The 27,034-nt window shown below is 34.4% G+C and overlaps 1 protein-coding gene across 1 annotated transcript in view; it reads left to right on the forward strand.

The window, feature by feature from the left end:
• LOC123705442 (polyhomeotic-proximal chromatin protein-like) overlaps positions 1 to 27,034 on the forward strand; it is a 41,061-nt gene that overhangs the window by 8,497 nt on the left and 5,530 nt on the right. Inside the window, exons 4-27 of the mRNA XM_045654203.1 lie at positions 3,236 to 3,472; positions 4,547 to 4,702; positions 5,602 to 5,718; positions 7,735 to 7,850; positions 8,724 to 8,750; positions 9,226 to 9,373; positions 10,143 to 10,233; positions 11,836 to 12,005; positions 13,534 to 13,671; positions 15,516 to 15,705; positions 17,525 to 17,688; positions 18,227 to 18,336; positions 18,907 to 19,018; positions 20,015 to 20,114; positions 20,574 to 20,677; positions 21,672 to 21,761; positions 22,426 to 22,503; positions 23,040 to 23,180; positions 23,505 to 23,595; positions 24,052 to 24,329; positions 24,653 to 24,797; positions 25,116 to 25,213; positions 25,603 to 25,684; positions 26,339 to 26,502. Of these exons, the coding sequence (XP_045510159.1) occupies positions 3,236 to 3,472; positions 4,547 to 4,702; positions 5,602 to 5,718; positions 7,735 to 7,850; positions 8,724 to 8,750; positions 9,226 to 9,373; positions 10,143 to 10,233; positions 11,836 to 12,005; positions 13,534 to 13,671; positions 15,516 to 15,705; positions 17,525 to 17,688; positions 18,227 to 18,336; positions 18,907 to 19,018; positions 20,015 to 20,114; positions 20,574 to 20,677; positions 21,672 to 21,761; positions 22,426 to 22,503; positions 23,040 to 23,180; positions 23,505 to 23,595; positions 24,052 to 24,329; positions 24,653 to 24,797; positions 25,116 to 25,213; positions 25,603 to 25,684; positions 26,339 to 26,502 (3,147 nt within the window). The remainder of the gene's footprint in view (positions 1 to 3,235; positions 3,473 to 4,546; positions 4,703 to 5,601; positions 5,719 to 7,734; positions 7,851 to 8,723; positions 8,751 to 9,225; positions 9,374 to 10,142; positions 10,234 to 11,835; positions 12,006 to 13,533; positions 13,672 to 15,515; positions 15,706 to 17,524; positions 17,689 to 18,226; positions 18,337 to 18,906; positions 19,019 to 20,014; positions 20,115 to 20,573; positions 20,678 to 21,671; positions 21,762 to 22,425; positions 22,504 to 23,039; positions 23,181 to 23,504; positions 23,596 to 24,051; positions 24,330 to 24,652; positions 24,798 to 25,115; positions 25,214 to 25,602; positions 25,685 to 26,338; positions 26,503 to 27,034) is intronic.

The following is a 27,034-nucleotide window of genomic DNA, read 5'->3' on the forward strand; positions in this document are numbered from 1 at the left end:
GTGAATTTGTATTTTATACAATTCCTTACCTAAATATTAAAAATAAATTATTATATTTATATTTAATATTAATTATTCAATGTATTTTATGGTATGCAGTCTTTAGCGTGAATTGTGGATGTTTTCTATTTCAATGTATGTATCGACTTATTTTGTTGAATACTGATAGGTTTGAAAAATATTATTTTTATAGTAGGGGGGTATATTATTCAAATAGATACTGTTTAAATAATAAGTGGGCGAAAATCTACTTAAGGTTTTTTAAGCTTAATGACTTTCAACGATTATTATTTAATCCTAAATTATTTTTTTAAGTCAGTATTTCATCTTCCACTAACGCATAATATATTTATCTTTTTTTAAGAAATTTTAATAGAAGGTACAAGTTGTATAAATTCGTGAAATGAAATAAATTACACAGAATATATTACAAAAAAAAATCCACCAAAAGATTCATGCAAAATGTACAAGAATTCAAGAAAGATATTATGAAATATGCTGTTACGTGGGATAATAAATATAAATAATAAAAAATGATTTATGTATGCATTATACAGCGTTTGAAAGTACTGTGAGTTAGTACGCGGTGTTTATTATATGAATTCATAGCTTTCTTCACATGATCTCAGTATTCTGTTGAGTATTATTATATATATTTATATATTTTTATATAAAACTCTTCTATAAGTTTTCTAAAGTACTCTCTCGGGTACTGCAGAAAGTTGAATAATATGAAATACCTACGTATAGGTTGATCGACGTTGCCGTTAATGGCATGTTATTGTTGAAGCACTTAGCATCTTTCTTTACATTTCATATTTTGCTTTTGCTGCTGCACCCTAGCACGTTATGTAGGTCGAAGTTTTACAGCACTACAAAGGAGATATCGTATACCTCTTTCGTAACGTGACAAGGTGTTACGGGAAACGGGAGTGACATCGCTTTTAATGTGCTTTTGTAATAGAAGCTCGCAGCAATACCTTTTTACAATCTTAGTGTTGAATTACCAAGGCTAGTCTTTATAAATTATAAGACAAACAACACCTAGTATGTGATACGAGGTGCATTGTGATATTATAGTACCTATGTGATTGACACCATTGTATCCGAACCATTATCGAGTGTACTTGTTTTCCTACCAATCACGTATAAATTGAGTCCATTCCTTTATACTGGAATATATAGCGTGATAATATGCCATAGGAATCCCGTCGCGTGTAATGATCTGCCTTTATAAAGCTCTAAGTTATATTCCACAATCCACCGCGACGTACAATACAAAGTACCTACATGATGCAATACAACTTTCAACTAAACCGCTACTTGTTACTTGATTTATTTGTTGAAAAATAAAACGCCCACGAGCGGATCTAGATAGGTTTTAACCAGTTATGTTTCGATACGAGCGGCGTTTCCACACTTTTTGCTGCCACGTTATCCACTATTGGTTGCGAATAACAGATATTTCACATGTCTGTGTGAGGAATACTTTTTATTTGACTCCCAACAATTGGCGATTCTTAGAATTTTGAATTCTGATTAGCTATTCAAGTTTTGTATGATTTTGGTCTGGAACTAGTAATACTAGTAACTTGCAATGCGCATGATTCATGTTTTTGCAACTTACTAGTATAATTGGAAAGATAAAATATACTATTTGAAATATATTAAAATGCTAAATTCAAATCAGTACCTATTCATCCGCTTGATAAAAACCACGGCTAAAATTTTTTTAGAAGCTTACTTGCCTTCGCACTCGACTTAGCCGGCTTTTGCAATATCGATTTGCAAAAGCGACACCGAGAATTCTTGAAGCTTCTCGCTTGCTCTAAAGATAACGTTTCTTTTATTTTTCGTTGTATAATGAAATCATTCACGTTTGGCAAAATATAATATAATTAGAATTGTATTCCCATACGTTAACTTAAACCATTTCAAGTTGAAAACCTGAAATACAAATACTCTTTAATCAAGTATCGTGTTATCATCAAAGTCATTCCATTATTCATATGTGACGTAAACAAAGCTTTCTTAGGTTATTTGGTAGTCGAAATAACCGGACAATCAATCCCACTATCGTATATTAATATCCCGACGTAAAAGTATGCGTATAGAATTAACACGAAACCCAAAACTTGAGACATCTCTTTCCATCATCCTAAAACGCGAATAAGTAAGACAGAGAGAACACTATTCCGCGACAGAACTCGCCTCATGAGAGATATAAGCGTGACCTTGTCATCACGTTGATTTAAATGTCTAAAACGCTTCGAATGGGATTTGCCTCCATCATAGAAATTATACGTAGCGCTATTTGAGGATGATGATTTATCGAATGGATTTAGCGGTTAGGACGAGGAAACACTCCCCTAAAACGAAGCTGGGTAACCCTCGCCTCCGTTTATAATAAAAAAAGGCGCGACAGCCGACAGCCGTACAAATACTGTATATTAAATGGGGTAGACTTCGAAATAGTCGCACCTTTATATTAAGCTTTTTTCCTTTCCTATAAGGTTTTTTTTGAAATATGGCGTCCAAATTTTATATTTTATGCATTTAATATCCACACGAAGATTTTTTATACATTTTGGTAGTCGAAATGTTTACGTATTTTGTAAAATTGTTCTAGAGAAAGGGGATTTTTCTAAAGCTCTCACTATTATATCTACCAGAAAATTTAACTAAATGTTGATACAAACCTGTTTTCTCTGAAGGCCGTATCGGAAGGTTTTGAGGCGAAACACGAAACGGGATTATTTAACGATGGATTGTGGTTTTATTTTTATATTGTATGTGTTATGCCCAATTGTTTTCTATAATATTAAACTAAAGAACAAAGTTGATGGTACTTTGTTAAACTACCATCAATTTTGTTCTTCTAATGCAACATTGTACGTTAGTAGGTACAAGTTTTTATTTATTTTCATCCTATGGTAAGATATAGTTTCAAAAACATCCTCTGTGCGAAACGAGATCGCCGCTATCAAAAAAACTATATTTAAAACTATGTATGTACCCACAAAGTTGCAACTCAAATAACACATCTCAGCTTACAAATACTAGGAATCGTATTTGTTTTGTCGTCGGGTGTAATGTCGGTTAGTTCAACACCGACCACGGAACGTATTAAAATACGCAGGTTTTAAAATCCATAAAGCATAAAATGCATGTTTGGCGAAGACAGTTCGGTTAATAGTTGAAACAGTGCCTTCCCTTATAGAGCTGTTCTTTACAGCTACAAAAACAGTTTCAACAACAACAGCAGCAACAGCAGCAGCAACAACAGCAGCAACAACAGCAGCAACAGCAGCAGCAACAACAGCAGCAACAGCAGCAGCAACAACAACAGCAGCAACAACAGCAGCAACAACAGCAACAGCAACAACAGTTGCAGCAATCGCAGCCATCTAAGCCAGAAATACAGCAATTACCTCAGTCACAACAAGATTTACAGCAGCAGAAATTTGTTCAGGTATTTATAGAGGTGTTATATTGAAATTTATGAAGACTTACTATTAAACATGTCCATTTAACCACTTAAATTAACCACTTAAATGATAAATAAAATAAATAAATTAATTAATAGATTGAAAGAACTTGTTATATATTTTCATTCTAATTCAATTGAAAAAATACGAGATAATTCCATATGATTTGTAATAGACTTGCACTTAAATGGGTGTATTTTGATGAAATGACGGTTTTTATAGCTTTACAATTTTTTGCTACTTAAAGGAAAACTTCCTGAATACTTCCTGACTTGCAGATTTACTCTTCATAGAATATCATTCAATAAGTATTCGCATTAACGCTGTATTAAAAGCGCTAAAAGGTTTATTTAGTGAAAGAAATAATGAAAATACAACCGTACAGCGTATTCAGTTCAACAAACTTAAAATGTTGAGAATGTTCCATTTTTATTTTTTTATGGATACGATGACTATTTCAAAACATTGCTAATTTTATTTCTTAAAATCTGAACTGGACTGGTACTTATCATAAAAAAAATTGTAATTGATCATAGCAAAACTCGGTTTCAAAGTCGAAGTCGTAAATGTTCAATCATTTACAAAACTTCTTTTCACTTGAAGATCAATCACGAAATGTTTTACGATTAAATTGAAATTTATTATTGCATTTTCATTTTGAGGCTATTTTATAAGCTACTTATTAAAGGAATCAGTAGGTTTCCAATGAAGTTTATTTATAATGTAAAACATAATAATTGGTTTTTATTTTATTCATGAGAGAATTAATTGAATTAACGTTAAGAATGCTGCTTACAATTTAAGCTATAACAAATTTTCCGCCAATTAACTGGCCAATTTCCTATGCAGTTATTTAAAGTTGGTATAAAAACCATTTTCAAAGAAGACGTATAACGTACGTACTATTTTAAAGAGCTGTTCTCTAGTTATGACATGTCAGAGATGCATAATATATCCCTAACTTTTTATCACTCAGTCACCGCATCAACCCGAAGTATCCAATGTAAGTAATTGATGTACCCAAAAACAAAGGCCAAGTAAACATAATTTTCCTACAGGTTGTAAACAATCAATCGCTACACACGCAGCAGTTCAACGTGCCGGGCATAGGCGAGATCAACCTGAGCTTTCTCTCGTCACCACAGAACAACGTGAACCTACTGTTCGACAAGAACCAGAAGGGCGGCATGAGCGGCGAGATTAAGTCGCAAACGGTATGCGATTTTGTACCCTATCTTCATACTTGACAGTTCATTTTTGTATGACAGCCGGGAAGGCTTTGATCTAACATCTAGACTCTAGCATGTAGTTTGGTACTTGACTAGGTGCTCTTCAGCTGAATGCGGTATGAAGAAAGTTTTACGGTGTATCTCGTTTGGTACGGCGTACTTGCTTTGGTCGGTTGAAGTGTCAAGGAAGGAATTGCATTTTTCTTAATTATTGTGTGTGATGATATAACCTCTAAGGTAGCATTTAAGAAAGTTTAAAAAATTAAATAAGTTATTTATGATACATTTTAGAATTCTTATAAAATTGTCACGTTCACGCCTTTATCGCTCGATGAATTTCAATTTTACCTCCCACTTTTACTTGGGAATTTAACATACTAAAAATAAATTCTTTTTTTCTTTTCTTTCCTCAACAGCACCTTGACCTTCTCAAAATACTTCCATTACACGTGTATTATGTCATATACATGTTGCAGTAATTCGCGAATTACAATTGGACAATTTCTTTATATTGCTAGGCCCTTCTTAAATGGGTGAATAGGGATTTTAATTCTTGTGTCTTACTGTCTATTGTGTTTATGGTCCAGTAGTCAAGTGATGCTGGACTGTTATATTGTCAATCATTGTACCTAACTCAATATTATCTCAAATGATATTTCCAATCTTAGATTCCAATATACCGAAAAACAATTCAATTGTTCGTAGTATGTTAAAGATCAAAATTTTTTGATGCAACAATTTCGTGGGACAGATTATAATCTAACGGAGTTTACAATTCAACTGTAACATTTATTGGTCTTAGGATGTGGATATTAAGTAAATACTTAAGTAAGTAAGTACGTAAGTAAGTGAGTAAGTAAGTAAGTGATATATTGTTTGTACAGATATCGGAAGGCCAAAATCAGCAAAATATGAGTATGTCGCAGCACGAGCCGAATCAGCAGCACCACCAAACGGTGACCGTGGTATCTTCGATGCCTAGCTCTATGGGGACCCATCAGGTTAGTTACTGTTTTTGGGTTTTTGAAGGTTCAAATAAACTCACTTATTATATATTATATTTTACAATAAGACATCTTCCAGAGGCACTTTTGAATCATCATTACATATTTTTATCATTTACCACCGATTTGAAAAGCAATATCTATGGAGAAGAACCGGCAAGAAACTCCATAGTTGCCCTTTTAAATCATCTCAGGTTTCTAGTGTAGTTGGACTTGTGGAAATTTCGCGTTTTTGATAGAATTTTATATTTATTTTATAATCATTCAAAACTTGTTGGCTTGACAGAAGTTGACTGTCCTTAAACATATTTTCAAGACATTTCAATATAATACACCCAGCGGTGCAGACGTGGTAACATAACAAACTTAGATTTGAGAAAAATATTTAGAATTTGTTTGGCATTAATAATGGTAGGAAAGATTACTTCATGAAATATATTATCCCACTGTTATTTTCTTTAATATAATGTAGTTAATTTACCCTTTGTTTCTACAAATCAATCATGTGAGAAGTTTGAATACATTAAAATTTATTTTCTTCATATCATTATCCGTATAATTATCCATATAAAGTGCATCTTTTGATGCCGCTAACCTGTTACGTAACTTATTTAAATCGGTTCCAAATTAGGTTTTCATTGTAATAAAACTTGATTGATCAAGTATTTTTTACTAACATTATAATGCCTGCCTGCCCTGCCTTGCGTAATACGTCCAAAGAAGTCCTCATAATAATAATATTAAAAATATGATTTTGCATTAATTGTATTTGGTAGTTATTCGACAAATACAAAGGAAATTTTTATTCAGGAATAAGCCAGAACATTTTCCGTTTTTGTCTTATGATTGATAATGCTGGGCTTATGATTGATAATGCTCACAGTTTGTGCCGGCAGCAACAACACTAGACTATCTTGAGTTATTGTTTTGTGCTTTAATTTCCGCAACAGTAGGCCATATTTTAAGTAATATCGTGTCGTTGAAGTTCAGGAATATAACGGCAGTACAGTAAAGCCTTTAGTATATTTTGTCTTATTACTTTTTGATCAATATTGTTGATAATATAGGTAAATTGAAACTGCAATAAGTGTATTTTTAACCGACTTCAAAAAAAGGAGGAGGTTATCAATTCGGCCGGTATGTTTTTTTTATGTATGAACACCGATTTCTCCGAGGTTTCTGAACCGATTCACGTGATTCTTTTTTTGTTCGATGCGGGATGGTGTCGAATTGGTCCCATAAAAATTTTATTCGGATAGGCCCAGTAGTTTTTATTTTATGAGCATTTTTGTCTGTATTTGTAAATGTTGCAAGTGCAAGTTTGAAGTCGGTGGTTTTTAACGCAGTTATCACTTGTTAATAATATTACTGTAACAAACCAATCAGATACATTTTATTATTATGTTCATATCTTCTTATGATTTATGTTGCTACAGCAAACCAACACCAAATCAGCTGCTATTATATTGTTTTAATGTATAATAATTATTGGTTGATTACTCTATCAATATTGCTGGTCATTCAGGTGCAGCAGTAACATATCCTCATACCATTAATATAAAAGATGATACAGATGTATCTGTACTTTTGTTGCTTCTTTGATACAGAAGATGAAAGATGCAACAACAACATCAAATTACAAAGAAGAACATCAATTCAGCAACATTTTATTCATCATCATCATCAGCCCATATACGTTCCCACTGCTGGGACACGGGCCTCCTATGAGGGTACAGGCCATAATCCACCACGCTGGCCAAGTGCGGGTTGGCGGATGACACATGTCGTCGAACTTTTTAATTCTTCGACATGCCGGTTTCCTCACGATGTTTTCCTTCACCGTTCGAACAGTGGTAATGTTCGACGTGCGCAGATAAATTGAAAAATCAATTTATTTCCTGCGCGCTCGCCTGGTCTCGAACCCCGGACTTATCGATTCGAATTCCGAGGTATCACCACTGCTCTTTACAACATTTTATTAATGCCCCATAATTAACCATGCTGCTTTTCCAGGTGCAGCAACAGCAAGCAGCAGCTGGCGGCATTCAGCAGCAAGCCGGCGCGAGTATATCAACAATGGCGCCGCTTCAAAGCTTACCGCAAAATACACAACACCCACAGCAATTGAGGTTGGTATTTGATATTTTTGAAGTGAAACTAATTTAGTGTAACATTTTTTCGTTACGCGTGACATTTTTCCGTTACGAGCCATCTTTTTCTTGTCCCTACCACGCGTGATTCGACTTATTTCTGTAAAGTTGCATATTGTAATTATTTTTTTTTTAAATAAGGTCATAAAGAAGTTTCACTTCTTACGTGTGTACACGCACACATTTTTTTTGGTTTTTATTTTAAGCGGATATAATACATTTTTAAATTAAAGATTAACGGATTTTAAACGTGACTAAGCATGGTGGCAATGTATGAATTAGGAATGCCACTTTTTCGTAGGACTATTTAGAAAAGTTTTGTTCCAAAATCATTTAATTGGAATAGAAAAAAATGATAATTTCTCATTACAAATGATAAATAGGTTCCAGTTATTTCTCAGACTATTTTACAAGTGTTTATAAATATTACTGTTATTTATAATAATATAAAGTGCTTACTGGAATTTTATACGAGCAAGTTCACCTTAAAATTAAAGATAAAGTATAGAAACCTAAAAGGTTATAAACAAACCAACTCGCAAGTGCTATTTCCCTCTTGAATAAGTCATAGACTTGAGAATCGATTTTGTATGAAAAGTACAAAATTATTAGTAATTTCACTTAATTGGTTTGTTTCTTTTGCTTTGTTAGTCGTTACCGAGCATCCATTATTGGTTATTTGCCTAGCCATATGTTAGTTTCCTATTTGGAATGAACTAATTTTGACAAGTTTAGAAATAATTTTGTATAATTTGTTTACGCTCTAATTCGATTTCTAAAGGGTTGTTTGCAATTTTAATTCTACTTTATAATTACCTTTTTTTTAGTTAACCAAATTCTGTTTTATTATAGGCTTACAAATGAAATAACGATGGATAGGTAAGAAAATCGAATATCTAATAGTTTAGTATGTGTCGTGAATAGTACAATGAAATCCACGATAAAAGTAGACAATGTTGTTTAGATTTGCATTCGCCATGTATTTAAAGCTTTTCATGTATTGTTTTGCGATAGGGTTGTAAACTGACTCATTTATATAGGTGTATATCTATTTATTACAAAAAATTTAAAAATAGCATGTATTCTTTTGCATTTTTTGTTAAAAAGTAAATTTTTGCTAATGTCATGTCATATGAATTATTTAGTTTTATAGCATTCAAATGCTTTATAAATGAGAAATTTAGTTATGTACTTTTTTAAATTTTCTCAATGTTGCTGTTATATGTAATTAGTGTAGGATAAATACAAACAGAACACTATCTATAATAAAACTGTTTGTAAATTGTAATTGTATTTATGTATGTTTAATAATAAATTTGATTTGATTTGATTTGAAATGATTTGTTTTCTGTAGTGCGGACTGGGGCCACGGGCGCGTGCAGGTGATCCAGCAGCCGCTGCAGAACAACACGTACCTGCAGCAGCTGTACAACGCGCAGGGCCCGCTGCTGATGCCGGGCAACATCGCGCTGCACCCCGGCATCAACTCGCAGCAGATACAGGTGTGTGGATGCGGCTTTATATTACCTGGTGGGGAGGAAGTCGGTGTAGACACGGCTTTATGTCACTTGGGAGAAGATTGTGGTCGGTGTGGACGCACTTTTATCTAATGATGCCGGGCAAAATAGTGCTAAACTCCAGAATCAACTCGCAGCAGATACAGGTGTGTGGATGCGGCTTTATATTATCTGGTGGGGAGGAAGTCGGTGTAGACACGGCTTTATGTCACTTGGGAGAAGATTGTGGTCGGTGTGGACGCGCCTTTATCTAATGATGCCGGACAAAATAGTTGCTAAACTCCAGAATCAACTCGCAGCAGATAGAGGTGCGAGTGGTTGTGTAGACACGACTATATGTCATTTGGGAGTAGAATGTAGGGGTGTCGGATGAAATAGTGCTGCACCCCGTCATCAACTCGCAGCCTGCGAGTGAGTCGCAGCAGATACAGGTGCGTGTAGTTGTGTAGACTCGGCTTTATGCAGCTTGGGAGTGGGATGTAGGGGGAGGTCGGCGTGGACGCGCCCTTATCTCGTGTCAACTCGCAGCAGTTATAATTTAAGTGTGTTAAATTTAAGTTTGTTATTATTTATTACACTACTCCATATATTATATTTTCAATTATTTTTACATTTTTTATTATTAAGTCTTATTATGTTGACACACATTTATTTTATATTGTATACTGCATTTAGATCTACAATTCATCCAAAACAACATTCTTGCCTCTCTCATGCCGCATCAGGAAAATGTATTTTTTGTGTATTTTTATAGGTCATAGCTGCAGGGAAACCCTTCCAAGGAAACCAACTGGCTCCGCACATGCTGACAACTCAAGGCAAGCAAGTTTTACAAGGACAGACAAGTAAGAACACTGAACATGCAGGCACACTAAATCAAAAACCACTTTAACACCGTTCTAACACTTTATCACTAATAATTTCTTTAACACTTATAAATTAACACTATAACATTGATATTCTACACTAACTCACCAATGCTTATGAAGAACTGTTTTCGACAAAGTGTTTGATTCAAGTGGTTTATTTACTTGAGATTGTGATGATTTTATCAACTAATTGTTGAACTTGACTCGTTTTTTCATTATAGATACATACATAATATAGATCATTCTCATATACCATTTTCTATAAAATGCCTTTGAATCATTCACTTTCAGCTATACATTTCACAATCACATTACAACCAAATACGACTGGAATTAATACTAAGACTTCTATATAATATAATCATTGTATACCCAGGTAGAGAATTATGCCTGTAACCCTGTTGAAATATTCTTGAATTGATTGAAATATAAATTAAATACCCCTTACATAGATAGCAATAATGTTTAATTGAACCCCGTAAATACCTAGCTTCTCTTATAAACTGAATGCTAGTCTATCATGTATTACCCCATTATCCGATTATATTACTTATATCCATATCCAAAAGGGTCATAGTGGCATTTCTTTACCAAATGTAATAAACCAAACCCAATGGGACCAAAGAACGGCTGCACTATTTAGTTTTATAGTGAATTTTTCAGGTCTAACGACATACCCGGACCAAGGTTTATGAAATTTTCACAAATTGAATAATAATAATTGTATTTGTTGAAAGTCAAGTGATTTTATGTTATTATGTGAATGTCATTGTCTTGAATTTATGAGGGATGAAATTTATTTTTCTTTTCGTTACTACGCGAAGTGCATTCTTTTTCTTATAAAAGTGTCAAATTGTAATTTTTGTGAATAAATACACTTTTTTATTGATATTATACAAATAAAACGTGCTTTATATATTCTTGATATGACCGATATTATTTTCAAACTTTTCAATGAATGCTTTATCGGAAAACCAATGACATCTTTTCTAAGAATGTGAATGCGCTATTTATTATGAATTGGCAATTTTAATTAATTTGGAGCTGTTATTAAATAATTGATGTTTGATAGGCTTCGTCAAAGGCTTCTTTTTACTTTATTTTATTTATTACAACCGCTTCTTTTAAGTTCCACACAATGTATGCGATAATTTTATTTTATTATTACCTGTACTTGTATTTAATTTGGAGTAGATGTAGTTGTGAATCTTGTCGTCACTGTATGTGTAAAATCCTACATATTAGAATAAAAATTTCCTATTTTATTTCTTTAACGTTTAATATTCGATACGTCGTGTCTATTTTTATTCACGACGACACTCGTAGAATGTTCTAGTGCTCTCAAACTATACAGCAATAATTATCTCCACGAGAAATCTGAGTTATGTGCCTGCAAACAATTTATAAATGTATCTCGGCATGTTATTAATTACATACGTCACCGTTATTCTTACTTCACCTATAAAAAAGTTTTAATAAGAGCACTAACATTTCAAATTTAAATTTCGAATATGTCACAAGAAAAAGAAATAAAAATTCAAATTTGGAACACATTGTTAACTTTTTCTTTCCAACCAGCTTCGTTCCCGGGGTACACGACGATACCGACTATACCCACTACGCAGAACCAGACGTTCGTGTTCAGTCCGCTGGGCGTGATCAACTCGCAGCCGAGCATACTGCCTGCGCATTCACAAGCTGCGGCCTCGGGCATGAACCAGCAGCAGAAGGCTGGTGATATGCATAAGGTAATTTTGTTAAAATTTTCTTTTTTTTTTTAAACGTTTCATTATGTAGACATACCTAGCTAAAGTATAGCGAAAAAAAAACATTTAATTTTTAACAAAAAAATTAAAGTTCACGCCTTTTACAGAAACATACAGTTTTGGTGATTTAAGTGTAAAGTTCATGTTTTGAGACATTCATAAAAAATTTTCACCTTAAATTTAATACTTAAAGGAATATACGAAAACAATGCATAATAAAAAAAATCATTATGATACATAGTTATACATCCAAAATCCGCTGAATCCATATTTTAGTAGTTTATCTAAATACCTGCGGTCCGGCTTCGCCCGTGGTACATATTTCGCAATAAAAGGTAGCCTATGTTCTTTCTTAGGGTCTAAAGATTGTCTGTGCCAAATTTCATCAAAATCGGTCCAGTAGTTTATGCGTGAAAAAGATACATACATACAAACTTTTCCTCTTTATAAAATTAGTATAAATTAATACTTGCAACAATGAATCCACTTTGTTGCAATAGTTATGATTTGTAAGGAAGTGATAACGGAGAATCACTTCCTTACAAATCATAACATCCACTCAACCGTCGCGACGACATCCCTAATCATTTCTAAGAAGATGCGGTCTCCAGATCGTGGTACTGTTTAAACATAGAATAAATCAGTTACATACTAACCATCTTATTGTACAGACCTCAATGAAATTCATTTAAATTTAAGTATATTTTTTTTAAAGACATCCCGCGGTCGCTGGAACTTGACTACATTTCGAACGTAAACAACAATAACTTTGCCATTGACTATGCGTTGACACAATTTTTATCTATCATAAATCTTTATGCGGTTTTCTTCCCTAGCCTTAGTGCTCTAGTACTAAATCTAGGTTCCTCAAAATTCATATATTACTAAGCAATAAGCTGTTAAATATTTACAACTGTCGATTTAATACAGTGAATTTTTAGTTCTCCATATGTCATATGATTTAATTATGCATTATGTATTTATGTGATCCAGGTGTCAATTGATAACTGTGTTTTGAGATGTGTGTATATTTTTAAATAAATACAACTATAATACTCAGTTTGGTTGACATTAGAATAATTATATAGAGTGATTATATTCAGAACTTTTATAGTAGTTAAGAGATAATTATGTAAATCATCACATGCAAATCTAGTTTCTCTACCCCTCCTAGTTATGTGATGCAAATTGGAATTCTTATTATATTGAACAGGCTTTTATCTGAAAAAAAAAATGAGTCAAGGAGTGTAATTTATTCGATATTCAATGAATATAAAAAGAAATATCCGTTGGAAATGAGATGCTTCACCACGTTAAAACTTTAGTCAATAACATCACACTAAAAGAATCATACTAAAATCACTTTAATGTAACGGAAAAACAAAGAAATAAACGAACATATTTTCGTATTAAAAAAATTATTGTAAGGATAAGATAGTTGGGAAAATAATATTTAATAATACCTAAAATGCAGTTTTTCTATAACAAAAAAAAAAAAAAAAAATTCCAGGTGATGAGTGGCGGCAAAGTGACAACCGGCAAAGTGAATACAGGCAACGGCAACGTGCCCGTACAGACGCAGTGCGTGCAAGTCTCCCAGCCGGTGCTGGGGCAGCAGCCGCAGGCGCAGATCATCAGCCCGCTGCAGGTGATTGTCGTTCTTATGTGTATGGGAATAGAGTGCAAGTTGCTGTGTACATGTATTGCGGTAGTTAGTGAAATTAAGTAAATTTGGGTTTTGCTTGAAAAAATTTAAGTACATAATTGTCAGTGTGTTATAATGACGTTTCAAAAGTGCTTCTATATAAGAAGTCTAATTAAATAAATAAATGTTTGAGTTTGAGTTTAATAGTGATTACACTATTTAAGGTAAAAATTGGGATGATTCAATTTTTATTTTAGTGTCAGATTCTGATATTCAGATATGTCAGAATAGTTCTTTTAAATAAATTTTAATACATGTTTACAGTTGATTGTGCTTATAAATAATTTAGATAAGTTTTTATTAAGAATGCCGGGAGATCCTTATATTCATATGATGAAGTAATAACCCGCGTTACCTTAATTATAAACGTATTATATATCTATCCTCTACCTTAGGTGACCTGGAAGAAATCGCTTTTAAGCGATAAGGTCACCTTTTGTACTTACATCTTTACAATATATACTGAACATTGTAATGTTAAATGGTGTGGTACAATAAATGGTTAATCAAGGATGGAAGACAGTATTATTCCTAAAGGTTGTGTTGAAAAGGTTCCCAAAAACAGTTTGAAAGGGCACAGAGGACAAAACGCTTACTATATTATTACAGTATTGGGTAGGGAAACCCCATGTTATGTATATGAATATAGTACATTTTCTATTATATTTTTATATTGTTATTCGTTCATTGTGATTTGTTTACTGCATTGCGATTTTATACAAATATGTGTTTTGTATTGCAATTTTGATATTCTTTATTCTTTGGTCTGATCATATAATGCTGCAAATGTGTTTTTGTACAAACTGAAACTTTGCAGATGGTGCATTGCGAAATAATTTTATATTTGTTTATTATAAATTGTGCGAAATGGTTTATGAGTGTGTGAAATTATATAAAATGTCAAGGGCAAACCATATCTGTGGTTTAAAGTTTTTAGGGTTTTCTGTTTACAATAAAACCAAGAATGGAAGACAATATATTTCTCTTTCAGATCTGAGATGGTAAGAAAGCTGATAGATTATTTTAGTACAATACTGTATATGTACTATATTATATATTTGTATGTGTGTAGATTTGTATGTTTAGGAGTTCGATAATTATCGATTAATATGATTGTTTTTGGTACCTATAAATTGAGTGATGTCTTACATTACATGGTGGATATTGTATGAAATACTAAAAGTAAATACCATTTTTTTTAATTAATAAAAGTATTTTTAGAATAGCGTGCTTTCTGTGCCCATAATAGTGATGGGATTAGTTTACTGTACTAATGCTATGTTTAAGCATTACTATAAAATAAAATCTGTCAAGGTGTAATAATCGCACAGTGTTTTATGTAGTATAAGTATTGAATATGGTTAGGACCTCGTCCGCTCTCCTATACTAAAGGTACGCTGTCCTTCCTCCAAGCGACTGATTTTTTTCACATCTGTTTCACTGATTGATGGATTTTAATAACTATGTCCTACAAAATTGAGATTTATAAAGTCTCACTCATAAAACACCCACCAAAAAAATAGTCGGGCCTGCAGCAGCACCCTATAGCGAGTAGTCTATATCTATTGCGCGATTACATAGTGACACATTTGCATAACTTAGTGAAACCGCTGGGTGGTCACATATACACTAGAACTGTATATATGTGACCAGTTAGGATATTAATTAATTTATTTTGTTATTATGTACATAGCGGATAGTGTAGCCGTCCGCACGTACTGCGGTCGGATGGTGACGTATTCAGGCTAGTGTGTTGTGGGGCGCGTTAAAGAGGTTGGTGGTTGCAGGCGGGCGGGCAGATGCAGTTCGCGCCGTGGCAGATCTCGGGCGCGCTGCCGCAGGTGTGGGCCGGCGGGCTGCCGGCGGGCGCGCTGCCGGGCGTGCTCGCGCCGAACCCGATCTTCATCCGGCCCTCGCAGCCGGACGCGCCGCCCTCCATGTTCATACAGCACTCGCCGCAGAGCGTGCAGCACACCGGTTAGTGCCGCACTACCATGTATACACAGCTGGGTGGGGTGGTGTACACTATACATGCCACACGCCGCAGAGCGTGCTGGGCGGTCCAGTGTACATCGGAGCGTGCAACACGCGTGTTAGTGATGCGCTTCAATAATGTAGTGGGGGCTGGACCACAGAACATATAAAAGAGGTTAGAAAGGCATTGTAGGTGGGGCAGACGCGCCAAGGATATGAGCACTGCTCACATCATCATCATGCGTATGATTCGTTCTATTTTAAATCGCGTGATCACGCGGCGCTATGATTGGCTATTGGCTAGATTTGAAATTGCAAAAATGTGCGTAAGCGGACTTGAAAGGACTTGGCGACACCCACAAGCTATACCGGTTCTTATAGGAACGGCGAATTATTGCCATTCTAACATATTTTATATGTTCTGTGGACTGGACGCTCTAGTGTACATGCAACAAGCGCTGAATAGCGTGCAGTAACCAGGTTAGGTAGTCAAGTGCAACCAGGTAGTAGGTGAAGGAGTGGGGAGCTGGGTGAGGTGGTGTACGTACGTACAGCGCTCCCCGCAGAGCGAGCAATGAGCGGGTTAGTAAAGTAATTGCATGTAGTGGGAGCTGGGTGGGATGGTGTACATACTCCGTTCGCCGCACGCGGGTTAGTCACCTGCTTATGTATTCAAGTTAGTGCTACAGAGTGGTGCAGAGGATGGTGTAGTGTACATATAGAGCGTCTAATGATCTGCTACTATTACCTTATGATCAGGAAGTTGGATGGCCTGATGTAAATGAAGTACTGGCCGTGGTGCATATACACAGTGTACAATCCGCCCTTTGGTACTAAGGTCAACGAGCCTTCACATTGACATTTTAACAGCATGCTCAGGTAGTACTGATACGTTTTATATTAGTTAATCTTCATGCAGCAGAACATCCCTGTGTGGGTAAGTCCTGTACTTAGACTTGGAATCTTCATCCCTAAAAAAAACTTAGCTGGCATAAAGTACAAGATATAACTTAATTCATTGCGAAGTTGGAGTACATCAGGAAATTTAAAAATTGCTTAAGTTTGTCATAAACTGATGATGAAACCTATTCTTAGCATACAACAACGGCAATCACAAACAGCGTATGAGTTAGTGTTATAACAATTAATATTCATTTAGAGGGCATGATGGTGGTGGTGGCATCCACAATATGTCGACGCCATGTCTCGGGTAACTATAAAATTTAACATTATACAATATACATATTGTGACTGTATATAACCGTAATACGTGTATATTTCACGAGATATCAAAATAAGTTTATTATAAGGATCTTGAAGAAGATGCAAATGCTGCTACTTTGAAAGTTAACAATCCAACCTAACCTCGATTGACTAACTTCTGATAGAAATGAAATGTCTCTTTAAACAACCTAATGATTAATTTATGCAGAATTAAAACCTATCTGTTGATTTAACATGGCTTATGATATGTGTGTAATGATAAAAATCATAACTTTACCTCTCCATGTTACGTATAATTATTTCGTAAACTATTTCGATCAATACAAATCTTAATTTGCGTTTAATATTTTGTTAATAAACCAATGTAGCATAAATAATGCTTGTGTGTTTCATTAAAAAAAGCTTTGCGAATTAAATTGGCTCAAGCGAACAAGCTACGCTTTTATAACAACGCTCTATTCACCCAACCTCCCTTAAATTTCTTACCTTCTGTATTAGAAAGAGAGTTAACACATTGAATAATATATTTTAAGGCTGTGCGTTTACACTGAAATATGTTAATTAACCACTATCTAATAGTTAATTATTCCTTTTCTAGGTGTAAGTGTAGCCTCATCAACGGTGACCACTGCAAAGCCAAGGGCGTCCACAGACACGATATCAAAGGGCCCCAGACCGTTGTCGAACATTCTGCCCTCTGGCGGGATTCGACCGGCCTCCAGTGTTTCTACGCAGACTAGCGCCAATCAGGCGCAAAATGCGGTAAGGATATGTTATCTATATTAATATTGATCTAGTTATCTATATAACTTTGAATGTGAACACTTGTTAGATCACTATATTATTTAATCCAAACTACAAACTAGAAAACACACACACACACACACCCTTACACACACGCACACACACCATCACACACGCACACTCCCTCTCACACACACACACACACCCTCAATACGTATATCCTTTCTTTTGAATTCTTCTTTTAGATTTTTAGTTCAACTTCTCTTAATTTTTTTGTAAAGAGTTTATTTTTACAGGACATTCAAATATTGCAATTAATTGTACCTACAGCTACTAGTTTATGTTTTACTTATATGTAAGTTAATATTATGACGAGGATTTTTTTTGTTCCTTTGTGGTACATATTTCGCACTCAGGGTCTAAAGATTGTCTGTGCTAAAATTCATCAAAATCGGTACAGTAGTTTTTGAGCCTATTCATTACAATCAATCAAACAAACAAACAAAGTTTTCCTCTTTATAATATTAGTGTAGATAAAATAATAAAAAAACAACAGGCAAAGCAACGCGGCAAGCCAGGCGTGCGCTCACCGGCCCCCGCTTCAAAGCAAGATGCCGCCAACCAGACGAATAAGATGCAACATCAGATACAACAGCCGAAACAACAGTATGTATTCCGTAATTGTCATTGATAAATCAAAATTTTATGTACAATGAAGTATAAAATAATGTTATTAAGAGATGATTTTTTTTTTCATTTTATCTTAGTTTTTTTTTAATAAGAATAAAAGAGTTTTTTTTAATATCAATATAACAGCCTGAAGGACATTATCACATATTAGTACTATTTAACATCTATCCAAAATCAAGATATCTAAAGTGTTTAAGAAGTGCTACTCAACATCTGAAAATATCATACTACGTACTATACGACGTACTATAAACAACTAGACACACAACAACCTCTAAAAATGTCCGAGCGTCATTGTATAAAACATTTATTCCAATCAATACCTTTTGCCAGTAATGTTTAAATTATATTTTGTCACACATTAGAAAAGTCTGCCTAACACGCGTAGGCAGAGTTTTGCCTCAGACAACTTCAGAGCGAAATAGTGAGTCTAGTTGTTTATCATACATTAATGTAATCAACAACAACGGTGAAACAACATTGGTCGGGTTGGAATGGTTTCACCATTGTTGCATTTACTTTACCGCAACATACAATGAATCTCAGGTTACTGGTTATGAACTCTAGCGGGCAGATGTCGCAAATGTCGAGTTTGGACAAGCAGTCGAGCAACAAGAGCATGCAGCAACAGCAGATGTTGCAGCAACAAGCTTTACAGGTAATTATATCATCACTACATAGTATAAAACAAATTCGCTTTCTCTGTCCCTATGTCCCTTTGTATGCTTAAATCTTTAAAACTACGCAACGGATTTTGATGCGGTTTTTTTTAATAGATAGAGTGATTCAAGAGGAATGTTTTAGTATATAATTTATTAGGTTTTAGACAAAGCGGGCGAAGCCGCGGGCGGTAAGCTAGTATTTTATTTATATGTATCACTATTATATGTATCACTTCAGCCGTTCTGCAGTTATAAGTAAAATTAACTTATCTATAGTTAAATACATATAGATTACTATAGAATTTCTTCAGATTAGTCTAAAAATGCCATTATTTTTCTTTCCGAAAGCCTTGTTGTGACACCGTGAGTATATTTCTGTTCAATAGAACTATATTTTGATGTCTTTAATTTATATATGAAGTAATTTAAAGTATTGTAAATGATTAGTTGATGTTTTATTAAAGAACAAAATGAGTCGATATGAATTATACAACTGACTGACAAATTATAATAACTTTATACTTAAAAATAGTTTACATTTAATTACTGAAAACAATAGATATTTGTATACTTTGAATAATATATATTAAAACATGTTTCTGAATTTGTTTCTCACGCTACTCTAATGATGAAGTGCCCGGTGAGTTACAGATAATAAAAATAATACTCATGTATTAACCCATTGAGCCCCAAGCGGCCCGATCAGTCCCAGACACAATAGATTTTCTAGTGTGTCTGTGGTTCCTGGGGCCTGAGTTATTAAATAATACATGAGTAAATCATATCATCACAAATCACAAATAATAGTAAATTCATTCTGGCATCAAAGTACAATCTGGAAAAATCATCATAATTCGTTGTCACATTGGCATTCACGATCATTCAAAAAAAATATTTCAAAATTTATCTAAAAAACATCACGCATTAAGTAAGGCAATAAGATTTAATTTACTGCAGTAAAATTGGTACTCAAGGTATTGTTGTTATTTTAGCAACAACAACAACAGCAACAGCAGCAGCAGCAGCAACAACAGCAGCAATTGCTTCAGCAACAACAAAACCAGCAATTGGTCCAACATTATCAACAACAAGGTATGTATATTTCTAGCATATTTTATGTCTTTATCCTAATAATTTATTTTTGATAGATTTTTTTTTCCATATCACAAATTCATAATGAATATAGTTAGCTTTGGTAAATTTTTGTTAATAGTAATCCTACTAATATTATAAATGCGAAAGTTTGTATGGATGTATGGATGTATGGATGTTTGTTACTCTTTCACGTAAAAACTACTGAACCGATTACAATGAAATTTAGCACACATATAGAGGGTAACTTGGATTAACACATAGGATAGTTTTTATCCCGGAAATCCCACGGGAACGGGAACTATGCGGGTTTTCCTTTGCAAACGTGGGCGAAGCCGCGGGCGGAAATCTAGTTCAGTATAAACCATGCAGACAACCAGAGCCATGAATATTATTTGTAATAGTGAATAATAAATATATAACTTAGTTAGATAAAATAAATAAATATTTTGTTATTAGGAATGCTGGGGATGCAACAAGGCAGTCTGCCGGTGGGTTCCGTGTCTCAAACGTTGCCGATGGCCGGGCTACCACAGATCTCTATGGTGCAACAGATACATCCGGTGAGAATTGTTCAAATAAAGTTATTATTAATTAAAAATCCATATTCCATACTTAATATTATAAATGCGAAAGTAACTCTGTCTGTCTGTTACTCAATCACGCCTAAACTACTGAACCAATTTTCATTAAATTTGGTATGGAGATATTTTGATACCCGAGAAAGGGCATAGGCTACTTTTTATCCCGGGAAAACGACATAATCCCGGAAATCCCACGGGAACGGGAACTAAGCGGGTTTTTCTTTGACTGCGCGGGCGAAACCTAGTAATAATATATTTGTATAAATTTTAATTTTTTTTTTTGTTCTAACGGGGCAGTTACACATGAGTTGCGCTAGCGATGTGAATTTTTGTTAAATTTCCATCGAAATAATGATCTTGATATTATGATTAATGTTTGAAATGAAAAATGTCACAGTATTATCGTAAAACTAATAATAATCTTTTAACATATTATTATCAATTTACTTGTATTCATATTGCACAGTTTTTAACCGACTTCAAAAAAAAGGAGGAGGTTATCAATTCGGCCGGTATATTTTTTTTTTTTTTTATGTATGTACACCGATTACTCCGAGGTTTCTGAACCGATTTACGTGATTCTTTTTTTGTTCGATGCGGGATGGTGTCGAATTGGTCCCATAAAAATTTTATTCGAATAGGCCCAGTAGTTTTTATTTTATGAACATTTTTGTCTGTAGGTATTTGTAAATTTTGCAAGTGCAAGTTTGAAGTCGGTTGTTTCTAACGCAGTTATCACTTGTTCAATCTCACGAAAAATATTCTAATGTTTTAATCATTACTTCAAACGCAAACATTTATTTATCCAATTAGACTTCTTCTAGAAGCACTTTTGAATTGTCATCACATATTTTAACATTTACCACCGATTCGGAAACCTATAGTGTACATATGGAAAAGTGTTGGCAAGAAACTCTATAAAAATTACCTATATTAAATTAGTGTTTTTAATATATTATTTGTAACGTTGTAGCTGGGCGGTATGGGCCAACCGGGCACGCTAGTCAGTCAGATCAACACGAGCCAGCCGCAGAACTCTTTGCAATCGTTGCAACAACCACAGGTAAATTATTGTTGTAAAATATTAAAGTTACTCATAAAAATTTATATTGAGATTAATTTATGGATAATTAACTATATATAAATGAATCTATACTATACTAATATTATAAAGCTGAAGAGTTTGTTTGTTTGAACGCACGAATCTCGGGAACTACTGGTCCGATTTGAAAAATTATTTCGGTGTTAGATAGCCCATTTATCGAGGAAGGTTATAGGCTATATTTCATCACGCTACGGGCAACATGAGTGGAGCCACGGGGGTGAAATCGCGCGGAACAGCTAGTTATATATAAATTTAGTTTGAGTTACTACCTGTTTACTAAAAGATTGGACCTTACTGGTGCATTGTATTGCCTCCAATCGCAATTATGAAATTCTTATTTAAAGTTATATAGTAATATTATATGTAAAGTGATGCACAAAGTTTAACAAATATTCTTAATGATGTTTTTTTCAACACTGTGCCCATGCATTGTAGTGACGTCATGGTCAGGAAGTCCAAGTTAAGCTTAACTGAGGAGAAAATCGATCCCGTTGATACTCTGCTAATATATTTTAACTAGTAAGCTCTTTGTGAACTTTACTTGAAATAAAAGGAGAAAATGGAGCCCTAAAATGAATACACGTGAAATATATTTTATAATTAATAAAATGTCTATTTGCAGACACTAGTCGGCGGTGGACTCGTGCAAACGTCAGTGGGCATGGGAGTGTCTTCATTGAACTCGTCACAGATGCAAACTGTAAGTTGGACTTGTATTTATTTTCAATTTATTAACGAATTCACATTTTGCCTTCACTACACTCTATTATCATTACACTATGTATCTCGCAACAATTCACGGGTACCACCAGATGGCACAACCTAGTTGTTTGGAAGTTCCAACACGCAAGCATACCCTTTAGATAAATTGAATGTGCTTTGGGATACCAGTTTTCAATGTTATTATTAAATACTAGCTGTTCCCCGCGGTTTCACCCGCATTGCTCTACTACTGTTAGTCTTAGCGTGATGATATATAGCCTATAGCCTTCCTCGATAAATGGGCTATCTAACACCGAAAGAATTTTTCAAAGCAGACCAGTAGTTCCCGAGATTAGCGCGTTCAAACAAACAAACAAACCCTTCAGCTTTATAATATTAAGTATAGATATTATGTTAGTTATACAGCTGGAGAAGTTCTTATGTTTTTGCATTGTTGATCTTGTCTCGCATTTGAATAATAACTAAACTAAAAAGAATACAAGTGCTTTATTAAAATTAAAAAAATTTTAACAGGTATCCTCAAACAGTCTAAGCACGCCACAAATAACAATCCAAGCCCCTGGCCTTGGTTTGATAACGGCCCCCGTGCAAGGCTCAGTGCTGCCGCTACAGTCGCAGATGCTGAAACCGGATGATAAAATTACTATTTCCTCTGTAAGTATTCGAAATTGTTCGAAGTATTTAGTGTCAAAGTTGCATTGATAAAAGGAGGCCCGTATTCTTCAACCTTCCAGTACCCTTTATTTATACCCGCATAGTCAATAGTTTTTACCTATTAAAAGCAGGTAACCTTCCTGTATTCAGAAGGCTGATCACTTACTTGCTCGTTTACTAGTGTACACACGTAAGATTTAAAAAATGTTACACAATTTTTTTTTCCAACCCCGATAAAGAAGTTTCACTTCAAAAACTAGTACAGTTAAAATGTATTGCTTTAAAAATTTTAAGAAATTAATATAAATATGTATTGTTTAACAGGGGTCGATGCAAATGTCCACGTCCACGGACACGTCCACAGAAACATCTCACGCTACATCCAGTGATGCAGTCAGTCATAGCTCTACTTCCGGTAAGTTTTATCCATACTTATATTATAAATGCGAAAGTAACTCTGTCTGTCTGTTACTCAATCACGCCATAACTACTGAACCAATTTGCATGAAATTTGGTATAGATATATTTTGATACCCGAGAAAGGACATAGGATAGGTTTTATCCCGGAAATCCTACGGGAACAGGTTTTTCTTTGGAAACGCGGGCGAAGCCGCGGGCGGAAAGATAGTATAAAATAAAATATTGGAACTAGAATATAATTTTAAAGAAAGTAAAGTAACGATTTTGTTTGGAAATATCTTAATATTTTGTCACTATGCTTGTAATAATTGGAACATCAAAGGAGTTGCTTACTTTCATCCCTCATGTTTTGTAATAGATTTCCACAGTAGATAAATAAAATACAATTAAGAATTTCATTGATATTGATTTATATGAATACTTTTATAATACAAACATTTAATTTATACAGCATCAACAGCGCCGGACACATCCCACACGTCTCACACGCCCCACTCATCCCACTCGTCCCATTCATCCCACCCGACACACTCTTCCCACTCCTCCCACTCATCCCACTCAAACCACTCATCCCATACATCCCACTCAACCCACTCATCTCACTCCTCTCACTCGTCCCATTCCAAACGGAGTCCGAGCAAAGCGGACAGTGCTATGTCCATCACGGTCACGGCCACGACCACGACCTCGTCAACGACCAGCAGCGGCCATCATAGCGTGTCCTCGCAGGTATTTACCATACAAAATATATTAAAATTAGAAATTGATTAGTAGTTGAGTAGAATTTGATAATAAAATAAAGTTAGTTAATGATCTGCCTACTGGTGTTTAAAGAAATTTCTAAATTTACGAAAAGTTGTAGAAAACTGGTAACTTTTTTAAAGATACACATAACATGAATATTTTCCTCCGTTTAAAAATGGTGATTTCATTAAGATTTCAACAATTCGGTCGTCTCAAAAAGACTCAATTAAAAAAGGAAAAATATCTTTTCCTGATATTTGAATTTGACTTCTTTCCCACTAACGAATACTCTCACTCTTTTCCCCCAGTCGCTTACGTCAATGGCATCGTCGACGTCATCAACAACGTCATCAACGCTGACGTCATCAGTCTCAACGCCCGTGTCCGCCAGCAGCTCGGGCACCATGTTCAAGAGCTCCCAGTGCACGTCCAGGAATATTAGCTCGCAGCAAGGTAAATAACTGTACACTTATATTATCACGAATGAATAATTTAGTTTTAAATAAAAAATAATGACAGAGAGAGAGTTTATAGTAAATTCAATTGATTTTTTATAACCTTTATAAAAACATAACTAGTATGTAATAGTTTTGTGTTTGTTGTATTTGGTCGTTGACAATAAGGAAAGATTAAATGCAAATAATATAACACTGTGATACACAATGATAAAAGCTTTTCTATCAAATATTTTTCTTATTAGTTAAACACATTTTTATAACGAACCCTCACCATTAAGAGTAGTAGATAAAACTAAAACGATAATCTCTTTAGTTACAGATAAAGGTTTACCAAAAGCGATGGTGAAGCCGAACATACTGACGCACGTGATAGAAGGATACGTGATACAAGAAGCCGCTGAACCCTTCGCAGTGAGTCCCATATTATTGATGTAAAACCCATCATATTAGTATGGAAATTAATAAAAAAAACCCTAATATTTTTTAATCTTGACAATGTTTTTAAGAATAGAAAAAATTCAGTCACGAGACAGGATTCGAACCCGTGTATTTAGCTTTTGGCGTTTATTAATAATTTGAATGGTAAAAAATTCAATATTAAATTTTGAATCTTGTTACTCTAAAATTAATTATATTAAGAACTTATCAGTACTACTTCTTTAGTAGGTCTCTAGTAGTAATACTTCTTTTAAAACTAACTTTTACTTGCAAACTGTGAAATGATAAGTTCATGTTATCAATAAAGAGTACATGAATAAAGATGTATTCTTATAATAACCAAGATAAATTATTTGGCTAAGGTGAACCGGCCGCTCCGCGAGTGGGGCTCCGCGGACAAGGACCAGGATAAAGAGAACAAGATACCCTCGGATGAGCCGTCACGTATGTATTCATATTTAATATAAATTTATACGGATAAATTCATTTATTTTTCATTGTATTTTCATTTATTTAGGTATTATACTGAATCAAGAGAAAATGACAAAGTATCGATTAGTTTAGCATCATTAAATGAACAATAAATATAATAACTGAAAAAAAAAATAACATCTTTGTTTGAATTCGTACATTAATTTGTCACATTTGATTAAGGTTATAATATACTTGCTTGTATTAACAGAATAGTTTATATTTTTTAGAGGGCTGATAGGCGTCTACCATGTGTTTAGTTTCATTTCATTTTATTCATTCATTTATTCAAGTAACCAGGTCTCATTTTGTTAGTAACAATTAATAACTTAAAAATTATGGTAGTTAAAATACAATTTATTATGTCTGCTAGAAATGCACTACATGCTACAAAGCTATCATGGAAGCATACAGTTTGCAGCAGTGGTTAACATACGAGCAGTCGACTGTTTAGTTTCAATTTACAAAGATAAATAATTGGTTATTGTTATTGTCAGAGAATAACACACCAAGAAAATATGAAACTACGTTTAAAATTTGATACAGCACCCTAATTCTGCGCCTCTTCATTCACCCTAAACCACTTCAAAGAATATGTTACTTATTTATAACTATAACAAAACACAGGCAAGAAACAGAAGCTCGACAGCGGTTCGTTGCCGCGCATCAGCTCGAGCAACGAGCCGAGCGCGAGCACGAGCACGAGCACGAGCAAGCCGGAGCCTCCGCCCCCGGACACCGTGGAGCCCCCGGTGGATGACGCGAAGATACCGAACGCGCATAAGTGGACGGTGAGAAGGATCTGTTTTTTAGGAAAATTGTTATTTTGTTGTATAACATATGTTCTAGAGTTTCATCCAAAATACCTTTTTTTATAGTGGGGAAAACTTCCAAAGATACCCACTGCTCCCGGGGAAGGAGCCGTGGGTTATGTGATAATGTGTCGGATTCTTACCGACTAAAACCCCACTGTGTTCCGTCGAGCCGCTTTATTGATGGGGCCGCGGGTATTGGTTGGAATTCTTCCGCGACGTCCAAATTTATACCTACAAAAATCCCATCCTTTCGCGATTATAATATTAGTATGATATAAAGGGTCTGTAAGTCATATATACTAAATAACAAGTACACCCTTACATAGAATACCTGTTATCTACCCATACATCTACCAATATACTCTATTTATTTACACATGGACCAAAATCCATACTAATATTATAAATGCGAAAGTAACTCTGTCTGTCTATCTGTTACTCAATCACGCCTAAACTATTGAACCAATTTTCATGAAATTTGCTATGGAGATATTTTGATACTCGAGAA

This window comes from Colias croceus, chromosome Z, assembly GCF_905220415.1.
Source record: "Colias croceus chromosome Z, ilColCroc2.1".
NCBI lineage: Eukaryota > Metazoa > Arthropoda > Insecta > Lepidoptera > Pieridae > Colias > Colias croceus.